We start from the raw sequence: 14335 nt of genomic DNA, 5'->3' as shown, positions 1-14335 counted from the left end.
GTCCCACTTGTTGTTTATTCTTCACAAAAAAAATACAGTTTCATATCATTATGTTTGAAGCCTGAAATGTGGCAAAAGGTTGCAAAGTTCAAGGGGGCCGAATACTTTCGCAAGGCACTGTATATGTAAAGTGCATTAATAGCACAAGAGGCAAGACATAGCGAGTCTGTGTGCTCGCTCAGTTTAAGAGATTCAATGCATTTAAAAGAGCAAGTACTGCGAGGGAAAGGAAAAAAAATTACACTTACAGAGTTTCAGTGACATTACTACATATACTGTATTTAATGTTGAATATAATGTATAATAATGCAACTGGGGAATATTTCTGGGTCTTGATAATACAAAACTGTATTTTATTCATTATAAAAAAGTTAAACTAAATAAAACAACTATGTTAGCTTAAAATATCATGATGCACATGAATACCTTTACTGAAGTAATATTTATTAGGGTATCTGAGTACTTCATCCATCACTGCTCTATATGCAAACCTGTAATAATTAGGTAGGTAGCCTTATTTCTGAGATTTAGCCTAGGTTCTGAGATTTCATGTAAACCTAGAAAAATTTACGATTTATGGGGGGAATTATACATTTAAGCAGTTTTATTATAGTATTGGTTCTGAATTAGTTTTATTTTATATTATTTTCTGTTTTTTTTATTTATTATTAATTGCAGTTATACTATAAGTAAATCAATACTATTTAGTTATTATTTATTTAATTTTAGTTATTTTTAGTTAATGATTAACGTCTAAGTAACCTACTTTAGCAAATTGAGATACTATTGAGATAATTATTCAAACAAATATACAGATTTAATTGATATATCAATCATCATGTTTCTAATTACTGTCAGCTAGGAAAATGTTTAGAGGCTTTTAAATCTAAACTAAACATATTCAGCCAACACCAGTTTGTTTAATGCCCAGATATATTTTCAAGTTGTTCTTCCATTGCCGTTATCATTGTCAATCATCTCAATTTCGTGAGTCTCACAAAACTATAACTTAGCCAATTAACATTAAGTGTTTCTAATTAATAAATGGCTTAATTTTAGACATTTTTATTTGTGACAGATGATTCAATAATGTGGTCACAATATTGACATAATAAATGTGTAGCCTATAATTCACATTTTTTTGTTTATTTTACAGCAAGGAGAAAATAACATAATAGATATAAAGATTTAAAGGAATAGTTCACCCAAAAATAAAAATTGTGTTATAATTTACTCACTCTAAAGTTGTTCTAAACCTGTATACATTTTTTGTTCTGCTGAACACATGGGAAGATATTTGGAAGAATTCCTTTGTGTTCAGCAGAACAAAAATGTATACAGGTTTGGAACAACTTGAGGGTCAGTACATTTTCATTTTGGTTTGGTACTAAAATTACCTACTAAATTTCTCATTTTAGAAGATAAAATGATCCCTTTAATTTGAAAGAAATACAGGTATTAGTAGCCTACTGAATTATAAAGCATTTGCAGTCCATGAAAAAGTCCATTGATGGATGAGGTGTCCCTAGATTACTGTTCACTGCCTATGGTGTGGAAGTGTCTGTCGCTAACTTGCATTGCTGCGAGCACTGTGTCGGATATTACATTTTGTTGGTTTTGTGTGGTAGAAGGGGGTGTCTGTCTTACATTTTGCAACCTGGCTTGCTGTTACCATATTGTATTGAATGGCATACTAATTTGTGAGGTTTTGTATTTTAGTATTTATGGTTGATAACTCTCACTGTAACTTTTGCAGTACTCAAGAAGAGGACACGGTAAGCTAGACTGTGTTTTGTTTTCCCAACAAGGAAACGGTTGAGAAGGCCAAAGTTTAAGAGTTAGAGTTTGGTTCTGGAAAATAAAATGCATTAAAACAATCACTATTAATTAGGCCATTCTAAATTTCCACAAAACACATGTATGTGAAGGGAATACAAACCTGACTGTTATAGTGTTACGGTAGCTTGGCAGCAGCTTTTCCATGTTAAGGAAGCGTGTGATTTCCTCCAAGATAAGCCGAACATCTGCATTCAGGTTGTCCACTGTGCGCACCTCATTATTAATGCTGATGGCAGGAGTCAGTGAATTTGTCAGGGCATCAATCAGCTCAGCACGGTAGTAATTATCAGAAAACTGCAGTGGGAAAAACATAATTACTACTGCTCTGTGAAGTAATTTGTCAATATTTACAGCAATGCATAGAAAAACCATGAGCTTTCAGCATGATTTCAATTGGAACACTTGCATGGAGCCTTCTACTTTTCACTAAAATGCTCATGTACATTCTCAAATATGCTTTCTACATATCACTTTTCTTTGCCCTGTTACCTTGTTCTTTCGGTTGTCATTGTATTTTATGAGGTCCAGTATAAAGCTCAGGACCTCTTTGGGACAAAGGTTCTGAACATCTCTGAGCAGAGCCATGGCCACAGGCATAGTCTACAAGAAAAGAATAGTCAAGTGTACTATAGTATCATTCTAGCAATATACAGTATACAGCTGAGGAAAATATTGTTTCACAAGCACTGCATAGAGTAATAAGCATTAACAAAAAAAAAAGAAAAAAAAATGGCTCCTCATCTTTACAGTAAATTTTGCTCACTGACATAAATGAATGGGTTCTGGAATGACCTGCTCTCCATGATACATTTGGTTGAGGTTAAGAATTAGATGATACCTTTTGCAGGAAGTAGCTCTGGAAATTAATGAAGTTGTTGGTCTTGACGATATTTGGGCAGCTTTTGCAGCAGAACATGCGTGTAAAGAGAGACTTCATGGCTGGGGGCCCAGTCCAGGTGCTCATCATGGAATTAGCAATCTAACAAGGGACAACACAAGTATTTTTAAAGTAATTTCAAGTGGTACTGGAACTTAACAGCACAACAAGAAAACAATATAGTGCTAATAATGGGTGTTGACTGTTAACGTATTAACTGGCTTTGGGGGGGGTTAATCTTCTATACAGTACCTCAAGAGTAGTATTGCATCCTTCATATCTCCGAAAAGTCTTTAGTTTTATTATATTTATAAAAGAACGATAGGCTGTACAGAGTCTTTCCGGGGAAAAAAAACAAGCGGAGGAGGCATATCGTGTGGGCGGAGCTAAAGAATTACGAGCGCACACAGCTATTACATGAGAGCGTCTGAAAGCCGTGACATCCTCAAGCGTGGAGAAGATAATAGGGCTGAAACGATTCATCGAGTAACTCGAGTTAATCGAATCAAAAAAATCCTCGAGGCAAAATCATCTGCCTCGATGCTTCGCTTAGTCCCATTTTACTACACACAGATGTTGCAGAAAGACATTTTTTGTGTAAGGACTCGGAGTATGAGCGGATTGCGGTTATATCCGCGGTTCAGGTGCGTATAAACATCCCAAAAATAGCAGGTGGATGAGAGAAATCGTTAATATGTTGATTTTAATAAAGACGCGGAACTCTCATATCACGCTAAAAAGCAATGAATGCGTGTCGTTCTTTAACTTTCGTTTTCAGCTCACATCGAGATCAAAGACCGCAATGCGAGAGAGAGAGAGAGAGAGAGAGCGGGCGGGCATCAGCACTGGTAATATCATTTAATATCGCTGTTTTTAAATGAAGACAACTGTGTGTTGAGCTTCAGGATGCGACGCTGAACATTTAAGTTTCATTTGCGGCAGTACGCGTCAGCTGAGGAGATACGAGCAACTCCAAACACATGAACTCGATGGAGTTTGCAGCTTTGCACATGGATCACAGTCATTGTGATGTGTGTGAAATCTTTAATGAGACTTTATATATCCTACTTGATAATATCTTCGAAATGCACCATTAGATGTTCTCAATACTAGGCGCAACAAACATCAGAAGAAGCTGTAACGCGCGCGCACGCGCGTTTGTGATGAGCAGCGCTCGTGCTTTCAGAGCTGATCAGAGCTGCGTGCTTTCATTGATTTGTGTAATTTAAATATCACACTTTAATCACATTTATAGCTACTAACTTAAAACAAGCTGTGTTACAATGATGAATGATTAGCTCAAAAGATCAGCATGTGTGATGTACTTTAACTGAATTAAACATATCTCGCGTTTGATCACGCATAGCGGTTATTCCTCCGTGTAAGTAGACCCTGGTTTATGCAAATTTAATTTTGCCAAATAAGTTTTTTTGTTTTGTTTAGCAACCTTCTTCAGTGTAGCTAATATGTGACGATAGCATCGCGCTTAACACGGAGGATTTGAAGTTGTGACTGCCGGGTGCGGGTGGATGGTTTGCTTCTAACAGCTGATTCGGTGACGATAGAGCGGATCCGCTCATCTCTTGTTCCAAGTTAACCTGTCCAATATGTTTTGCTTCAGTAAAGGAGTTAATAAGACAGTAAATGCTTATGTCATGCCTGAGCTGAAGCTGAAACATGAAAGTTAAGTTGCACAACATAAATACAATGTTTAGTTATTTATATTATTTATAGAATATTTATAGAATATTAGAATATTTATATTATATAGAATTTATAGAATATTTATATTTATATTGGCATTATTTTTATTTATATTACTACTATTTAGATTTATTGGTTGTAGGTTTAGTTTTAGATTGAGCTATGTTTACCTTTTTAAAGTCATTTGAAATAGATTTTTATTTAATATGGCAATTGTATGCATTAAAATTGTTTAGTTTCACAGTTATTAATGTATGCAATTTCAGCAATAAAACTAAATTTTTCTAAAAAGAAAACAAATTAGATGTTAATTTTAAGATACCCGTCTTATTGTCTCTTATTGCTCTTTAATAAAGGAAAAGTAATTATTATCCGATTAATCGATTAATCGGTCGATTAAGTGGTAGATTAATCGATTACAAAAAGAATCGATAGCTGCAGCCCTAGAAGATAACATTACCCAAAATAAACCATGGCTATCAACCATATTCAACTAATACATAGTCCAACTATTGTATGCAACTGAACCTTAGCAGTAGCAAGCAAAACGGTTTTGCAAGTCAGACTAGTGTATATATAGAAAAACAATGGAGTAGCGCATTTGAATGACGAGGCACGCTTTGTGAGAACGTTCCCTAGGTTTATGTTTGGGTGGTTTTACAATAAACAAACAGACACATATCAGCTAAACAAATGTATTTAAACACACACCATACCATCGCATGCTCCATTGATCAATTAACTACACGATCGTGTTGTTTACTGATGTTACTTGCGTGACAATAGCCAACAACATAAATATTTGAAGCAGTTTTACTCACCGCCTGCTTCCAAAGCAGGACCGTGAACATTTATCGTTGGGACCGCTCTGTCAAAAAAACACTTCTTTAGTAACACTGTTGATTTCGTGAAGTCCTGTGACAGCAGTGACCATGGAGATCCACTTTTGCGACACGACTGAAGTGTGATGTTTGTTCAAATTGGTTCAAATGCAGCGCTGCCTTCCCGGAAGGATATGTGGGCGCGTTAAAGTCGCTTGACATCACCCATAGGAATACAGCGGAGTGCGGCGCGACAGAAGTGTTGTACGGACAAGTGGATCTGCTTGAGAGCAGTCAGTGTTTATGGGCGCGCATTTCCTCTCTTGCTCTGGTCGCTCGCGCATGCACCCTTCCGGGAGAAGAGCCCGTACGGCCCATACAAAGATATTCCGCTCTGTTGACGTCAAGTGGACCCATACTCGAAAGGGACAGATTAAAACAAGGGGAAATATGCATGTAAGTGACTCACGTTTTTATTTTTTTATTATTCCCTTATGGAAAAAATATGAGATTTTAATTTTAATGCCCTGAAAATAACCTAAATATAAAACTGAATGTCTGATCATGCTTTGATTAAAATTTGAGGACGATTCTCTCAAAAATGTAGCTTCTGTAAGCTTTTATGTCAAAAAAGACTGGGCGTCCCTTCAATAAAGTCCAATTATATTAGAACATTTGTGTAATAGTAAAGAGTAGTTTTTATTCAAATAAATCTGCAATAAACTGCTAATTATAATGCATTTGCAGGCCCTGATAACTAAAACAACTATTTACAGAATTTACAAGTGTTAAAAAACTAATTTAGTTGATAAAAACAGTCTCTAATTTAGTCTGCGCGTTGTGTATGGTAAGTGTGTGCGGAAGGCAGGCACTTACACTGGCAGGCGCTGGATACTAATGAATACCTTGAAGACGACGCTAAGTAAGCATGAGGTATTCACCAATGCTTCTTACGACATCTCTTACAGAAACTACGCAAATTATTGTCTTTTGATTCGTTACTACATCCATCAATCAAATCTATGCTGGCTATGCATTGGCTAGGCATTGACTGGCTTATCCAACTAAGGACCGGCGAGTTTGACTGACAGATGCATCACCCAGTGACGAGCTCCCTTTCTATTTATGTGTCCTAGTCAGCTTTTGATTGAAGGAGAGAGACCTAGGAGGGTTTAATATGACCAGAACAGTCCACAGTACAGGGGAGATTGTCAAAATAATGATTATAATCGCTATTTCATTGAAAATGGACATGATTGATTACTCTTAACGCAAAGCGCTTATGCAAACAACAGAGGATTTTTAGTTTTTTCCCCTTATTTTTCGTTGTTTTGGATTAAAAGTGGGATGCATTTTGAAGAGTGGACTCTTACACAGACATGTATGCTGTTGTTTCGTGGATTCGTCCGATCTGATCTGAACGTCAGGAGATGAAAGATGAGTACCGCGTTCATTATGCTAATGTTTAAATAGCCACTGCTTTAGCATTTAATTTAACCCTTTCCTCTCTGGTGTATTTATTGCAAAAACGAGTTCAGAACATGAATCTTGAGTGTTTTAGCTTTCAAATGATGCATAGTTTGTGATAGGTGATTGAACAGCTTGTATAAAACAAAAGTAATTATAAGAAGAGACACGCCCACTTGTGTCAGACTCCCCGCCCATGATCCGGTGCGGATTAGGAGGTTAACAGTGTAAAAAGCTCAGTATGCATGAAACAGCATTTCAGAATACCTTTCCTATTTAAATATATTTTAAAATATAATATGATCCTTCATAAATCATTCTAATATGCTCATGTGGTGCAAAAGAAACATTGTTTATCATCACAGTTATAATGCGGTTGTGTTGCTTAATACCTTAGCCAGACAGAAGCAGGCCTGCATGCGGACTTTATAAAAGCACTGGTCTTGTTCTAGGATATCCGTAAGAGCAAGTCGTGATGCAGGAGTGGGAAATTTTTCCAACGCTGAAATAGCCTCCTCCTGGGCCACTACATCCCTCTCGAACCGGAGTTGGTACTGCCACATGAAATCAGCCTGTTCAAACTCTACCTTCCGCAAGATGGACATGTCTGGATCAATTCGTATCCACAGCAGAGGAGAATCAGCACTGTGACATCAAAACAGAAGAAAATGGTTTGTTGCAGGTACAAGGCTGATATTGATCAAGCTCTCTTGCACTTGGACTAAATAGAATCTGAAGGTGCTTCATACAGCTTGGAAGAACCTTCAATTCGAAATTCTTACTAAGGATATTATTTGAAAAATAGAGGCTGGAACAAAAGATGGATAAAATGGTCGATTCCACATGGACCTATTTAACCAGTGCTTGAGTGCACTGTGCTGTTAATGTGGTTGTAACCACCTTCCCTCCTCATTCTCACCCTGTTCTGTTGAGAATGGCTGATCTCTCTAGCTCCCTGTGGCAGCCCTGCCTGCTCTGACATCTGAGAGACAACAACACTAGTCATCATAAATCACTCTCTCTCACATCTTCATATTATTACGCACAGACAATCAATGTGTCAGATGTATGAGCTACTAAATCACAAATGTTTGTGCTTTAAAGCAAGAATGTTATAAATTGTTTGTTTCACCAGTCATTTCATCATGGAAAAAAAAAACACATCAACATAAATAGGACAGTCATATAGAATTATGAGAAAGTGCCAAACGTAATAATCAGCCATGGCAGTTTTATTTAACATCACAGTCTGACATGACTTTTAAAGATCTGACACCCAGGGGTGGAAAGAGTACTGAAAAATAATGAATTAAAAATAATTAATTTCCACAAAAAAGTTGTGCGAGTTGTAACAAGTACTTGATCAAAAAATTTTAGATTTTAATTTGTTTTTTATTATTCCTTATAATATAATTATTATTCGTTATTTTACTTAGCCTATTTTTTCCCAACTAATAACTCAATCAATCAACCAATGTTTATTTATAGAGCACATTTAAACACAAACAAGGTTGACCAAAGTGCTGTACAAGGTTTAAAAGAAAACAAAGTAAAACAAGATAATAAAGAAGTAAAAGAACAAAAACATGCACACAAATAAACAATCAATAATAAACAAGGAGAGCCAAGATAGCAAACTAAGTAGTGTTAAAAGCCAATGAAAACAAATATGTCTTAAGATAAGATTTAAACGTATTGAGAGAAGGAGCGACTCTAAAGGGGGTCGCACACCGGACGCGGAGCTCGGCGGCGCGCCACGTCTTTAAAATTCGAACACATTGTTTCCAATGAGTGTACGCACACCGGTGGCGGCATTCGGCGCCTGTCCGCGGTGACTCAGGAAGTTGTTCTAAATCCTGCCGCGCCACAGAGCGCCAAGACACATTTGTTTTACATTCTGAGTTCAACAGCTTGAATAAAGTCTAAACATATTTTGGGGAAATGTATAATAAACGTAGCCTTTTAAAATCCTTTGAATGTGCGTGTCCGGTGTGCGATACCTGAGACGCTGCGCGGCGCGCCGCCGAGCTCCGCGTCCGGTGTGCGACCCCCTTAAGGGTGCGTTCACACTTGTCATGTTTGGTTCGATTAAAACGAACCCTGGTGCGGTTGCTCGGTTAGTGCGGTTCATTTGAACACATGTGAACGCTGCCATCCGAACCCTGGTGCGCACCAAACAAGCCGACCGAGGCCACTAAAAAGATGGGTCTCGGTCCGCTTCCAAATGAACTCTGGTGCGGTTCGATTGATATATGAACGCAACACGGACCAAAGACATGTAAACGAACCAAAAACAGGACGTAATGTCACAAGATGCGACACATAATTGCAGCTGATTTGACGACGCGGAAAGATCGGTGTATCCAAAATGAGTAGCCTAACTTTCAACGTTAGAGGGCAAACGTGGAGCAACGAGGAAGTGCCTAATAAATATTTGGTCAGACGAGCATGTTTCGAAAATGCTAGAAAAAACACACAAAAAGCATACCTGGCTCTTCTCATCAAAGTTCCTGTGTTGCCCATTATTAGCAGGTACAGACGACAGAACGGCCGTCTCTTTTCTGCACAACGGAGGAAATCCTGCTGCTGTTTTGAATGTTTTGAACATTTTATGAGCTCTTCATGAGTTCTCAGCGGGTAAAAATAATGCCATATGTACACGCATAAAATGATCGCATTTAATCCAGCACACAGCGTTGTTTTGAATGTTTTGAACATTTCATGAGCTCTTCATGAGTTCTCTGGTAAAAAATAATGCCATATGTACGCGCATAAAATGCCCGCGCGTGTAATCCGCACACAGCATTGTTTTGAATGTTCGGTAAGCGAGCTCCTACGTCATATAAGCCGACCAATCAGGTTGTTACCGTCTCCCTATGCCTTTGGTTCGGTAACTTTAGGTTCGCTGTTAAAAATGCCTGTGTAAACGCTAAGCGGACCAGGACTATTATGTTTTGTTTTTGTTTTTTGGTCCGGACCAAACGAACCAAACTAACCGAACTACAAGTGTGAACGCACCCTAATATAGGGAGGAAGGCTATTCCAGAGTTTGGGTCGAGCAGTAGCGAAGGCACGATTGCCACGATTTTTAAGTCTAACTCTAGGTACTGTCAGTAGGCCACGATCACGTGATCTCAAGTCTCGTGTCGGGCTATATGGAACTAATAGATCAGTAAGATAACGAGGGGCTAGATCATTGAGGGCTTTATAAACAAATAACAAAATTTTAAAGTAAATCCTATACTTGACAGGGAACAATGCAGAGACATTAAAATAGGTGTTACATGATCATATTTTCTTTTCCTGTCAACTGTCTAGCAGCAGTTTTTTTGACCCGCTGCAGACGAGAGATGAAGGCCTCAGAGATCCCATAGTACAGTGAGTTACAGTAGTCAAGCCGCAGTGTTGCAAAAGCATGGATAGCAATTTCAAAATTGCTCCTTGATAAAAAGGGTTTAACCTTTTTGAGAAGGCGCAGTTGATAAAAGCATGATTTAACAACAGCAATGATCTGCTTGTCAAATTTTAAGCTGGAGTCAAAAAGGATGCCCAAATTCTTGGCACACTGTAATATACGGGGTAAGAATTCCGAGATCAAAATCAAAGGTGCTGGTTTTATTGTCATTTAAAAGTGAGAAATTGCTTGAAAGCCATACCGTTAGTTCAATAAGGCAATCTAAAAGAGGCTGAAGAGAAAATGTGTTATAATGTGCTGTAAGGGAAGGTAGATTTGAGTATCATCGGCATAAAGATGAAAGGAGACACAATATTTTTCAAAAATAGAAGCCAAGGGAAGCAAATACAGGGAGAACAGCACAGGTCCAAGAATAGAACCCTGTGGGACACCCCAACCAAGAGGTATGTTGGAGAATGAATAACGCCCCAGGTGAATAGTGTAACATCTATTAGTCAGATAAGAACCAAACCACTTTAATACAGTACCACAAAGTCCTACACAAGACTCTAAATGTGACAGTAGTATGTTGTGGTCAACTAAGTCAAATGCAGCACTAAGATCCAGTAGGACCAGAGCCATTGATTTTCCTGAATCTGTTGTGTGATAGATATCATTTGAGACTCTTAAAAGAGCTGATTCAGTGCTATGTAGAGTTTTAAAACCTGACTGAAAAACTTAATTTATAGAATTGACAGACAAGAAAGATTGCAATTGGGCAAGCACAGCTTTTCCCATGATCTTTGAAATAAAAGGCAAGTTAGAGATGGACCAAAAATTAGAGAGAGAATTAGAGACAGAAAACATTCCGAAACTTTCACAGAGGGAAACGGAGGGCTCAGGAAACAGTTTAACAGGTGGATTTAACACAGAGTCAATAGTGGAAAAAAAGAACAAGATCTATTCTGATTTTTAGTAATCAGATCAGACAGATATTTGCATTTTGCAGCCTTGGCTGCCTTCTGGAACATAGTAAGAGAATTTCTCACAATTTCATAAGAAATCGTCAATTTGTCCTTTTTTCACTTGCGCTCGGCACGTCTGCAGGCCTGTCTGAGAGAGCGCGTTGTTTCGTTGTGCCAAGGAACAACTCATCTGGGCTTTCCAATAGTTTGCAGGTAAAGGGAAAAGTAGCTTCCTGCCACTTAAGAGATTTGTGCACTTTTAAGCACTTTTTATTTTAATGTATTTACAAAGAACGTTATCTTGCTCTCTGTTGGAAAAATAGTATTTTCCTTCAGGTGCATAGAACCACCAAAGATAAACTGGATAATTTTTTGAAGCATGAAATATATTTTGGTCCAAAAATAAAAAAACTACAACTTTATTCAGCATTGTCTTCTCTTCCAGGTCCGTTTTCAATTTGCGTTCGCAACTCCGCAGTGACGCTGCTGACGTGTTATCTGGTATGCCAGAGCTTCGTTTATAGTCTGAGGGAGACACACTGTAAACAAAACAACCTTCGCAAACATGACTAAGGATTTCAACACAGAGGAAGACTTGCATTTTTTTTGCTCAGCCATATTTATTTTATAGCCGAATAGACGGGCAGACAACACGTCTTTAGCGTCACTATGGAGTCACAAACGCGGATTGAAAACGGACCTGGAAGAGAAGACGACTGAATAAAGTCGTATATATTGTTATTTTTGGACCAAAATGTTTTTTCGATGCTTCAAAAAATTCTAACTAACCCACTGATGTCACATGGACGACTTTGATGATGTATTTACCTTTCTGGTCCTTTCTGGACATGGACATTATACCTTACATACATTTTTCTATGGAGGGACAGAAAGCTCTCAGACTAAATATAAAATATCTTAACCTGTGTTCTGAAGATGAACGGAGGTCTTATGTGTGTGGAACGACATGAAGGAGAGTAATTACTTTAAAGGGTTAGTTCACCCTTAAATTTAATTTCTTTCATTAATGACTCACCCCAATGTCGTTCCACAACCGCAAGACCTCCGTTAATCCTCGGATCACAGTTTAAGATATTTTAGATATAGTCCGAGGGCTTTCTGTCCTTTGAATGTATAAAGTGTATGCCCACTTGCTGTCCACTTCCAGGAGGTAATGAAAACATCATCAAAGTTGTCCAAATGTGACATCAGTTGGTTAGTTAGACTCTTTTGAAGGGTCGACAATACATTTTGGTCCAAAAATAACAAAAAATATGACCTTTATTCAGCAGTCATCGCTTCCGCGTTTGTTTTCAAACCTCAAATAAAGATCCAAACGGTCGTGAAACAGTAAATTGATTCGTGATTCGTATCCCCAATGTCACGTGATTTCAGCAGTTTGCCAGTTTGATGATTCATGGCCGTTTGAATCTTTATTTGAGGATCACGGTTGAGAAGACAAATTTTGCGGAAACGGGTGAAAAACATCCAAATATGTCAGATGCGGGAGTGGGTCGGGTCGGACAAGGGGGAAACACGGGTCTAACACGGATTTATAACAGTCACTTGCGAACGTAAAAATGTATGCATATTTTTAGGAACTGAGTCGCCGTGGACAGGTGCCAAATGTCGCCGCCGGTGTGCTTACACTCATTGAAAATAATGTGTTAAAACTTTAAAGACGTGGAATGCTGTATTTACTTTTGTATGACCTGGCAATAAATGTGTAGGCCTATATAATATTATATGCTAAACTGATTTTATTGCGGGTCAGGTGTGGATTTTATTTAGTGCTCCGTGTCGGAAAATGGGTCTGATGCGGTTTAACGCACGCGAGTACGGGCGAATGCCGGTTTATAAAATCGGACCCGTGCAGGACTCTGCAAATCATCATAAACTATTAAAATTAATGATGTACAAAACATTGCATTATTGTTTAAATTATTTAATATGTATATTATTATTTACTGCGTCTTTGGGGCTCAAAACAGCAAATGGTGGAGAGAATGCTGGAGCAGGTGCAAGCCATCAAACGTGTGTTTGCCGAAGAAAAAAGCCGTTGCACACTTCCCCAGCTAACATGGCAAGACATAACTGTTCTAGAATCTGTGAACAATGCGCTGAAGCCAGTAGCGGACTTCACAGACCGGTCTCTCTGGAGAAAATGACCATTTAGAAGGTGTGCTGGTGGAATCAGATGATTCCAAACTGACAGCCAACCTGAAGCATGTTACCTTTAATTTTACCTGCTTAAAGAAAACACTCTTCTTGAATGTATCAAACAAAACTCAAGTCTGGGTGCATTCCAAAACAGGAGTATTCCTCACAAATACACAAAATACTCAGGAGGTGGTCTGGGTCTCTTAACAGTCAAAATGAAATGGCTGTTGAAACCACATATGTAAATTTTACTCATCCCAACAATGCTAAAAAAATAAACATGTGAGAGCGTGTTATAGGCTATGTCATGTTATAGCCCGATATGACAGCGCTACTGCAGCACGCGTCGCCAGAGACTTAGAACCATCTCGGTAACACTTTCTTTTAAGGGTCCAGAATAATGCACTAGTTAAGCATTAATTAATGATTAGCTTGTTCACAATTAAGCATTAGTTAAGCACGAACAATTATTATATTAATTATTAATTAATTTAACATTAATTATGTATTAGTTAAACTAGTAATGAATTATATGCTTGTTCACAATTACGCACTAGTTAAGCGTGGGCACAATAGTAATTAATAATTAACTTAACATAATTGAAAGGGCATATTAGCCATTGTTTACAACTTAATATGCCATATATTATTTTTGTGTAGTGATGTAACTATATTTCTGTGCCATTCTGTTAAGTTAACTGAACAATAAGATAGTAGTTATGTTTATATAGTTTATATTACTGCTGATTTTGCCATAATAAATGTTATTACCATGTTAGAAATTACCATGTACCTGCGGGAAATGGCCATCGAAGGGGAAGCGGACCCACTGACGAAAAAAGATTTCCTTTCATGACAAGATTAGCACGGAAATATCTGTGCATATGTGCTACCAGTACTCCATCAGAGCGTGTCTTCAGCACAGCGTGGAGTGTAGTTACTCCAATCCGCAGCTTATTAAAACCAGACAAAGTGAAAATGCCGGTATTTTTGGCAAGAAACATTGAAATTTAAACATGGTCAATCTATGTAAATCCTGTATTTCGGACTGTGTGTTGTTCCCGTTTTCTTGTTCTTGATTTGTTGTTCTTCTGCCTTTCATTCTTTC

The 14335-nt window shown here is 37.9% G+C and overlaps 1 protein-coding gene across 3 annotated transcripts in view; it reads right to left on the bottom strand.

Moving 5' to 3' along the window:
- Positions 1-14335, bottom strand: part of taf2 (TAF2 RNA polymerase II, TATA box binding protein (TBP)-associated factor) — a 74700-nt gene that overhangs the window by 29431 nt on the left and 30934 nt on the right. For all 3 annotated transcript variants that reach the window (XM_067449231.1, XM_067449230.1, XM_067449232.1), the window contains exons 16-19: positions 7101-7353; positions 2678-2818; positions 2329-2439; positions 1940-2133 (exon numbers count right to left, since the gene is read on the bottom strand). In XM_067449231.1, the coding sequence (XP_067305332.1) occupies positions 1940-2133; positions 2329-2439; positions 2678-2818; positions 7101-7353 (699 nt within the window). The remainder of the gene's footprint in view (positions 1-1939; positions 2134-2328; positions 2440-2677; positions 2819-7100; positions 7354-14335) is intronic.

Source organism: Pseudorasbora parva, chromosome 7 (genome assembly GCF_024679245.1).
Source record: "Pseudorasbora parva isolate DD20220531a chromosome 7, ASM2467924v1, whole genome shotgun sequence".
NCBI lineage: Eukaryota > Metazoa > Chordata > Actinopteri > Cypriniformes > Gobionidae > Pseudorasbora > Pseudorasbora parva.
This window is presented reverse-complemented; position numbering and strand designations above follow the sequence as displayed.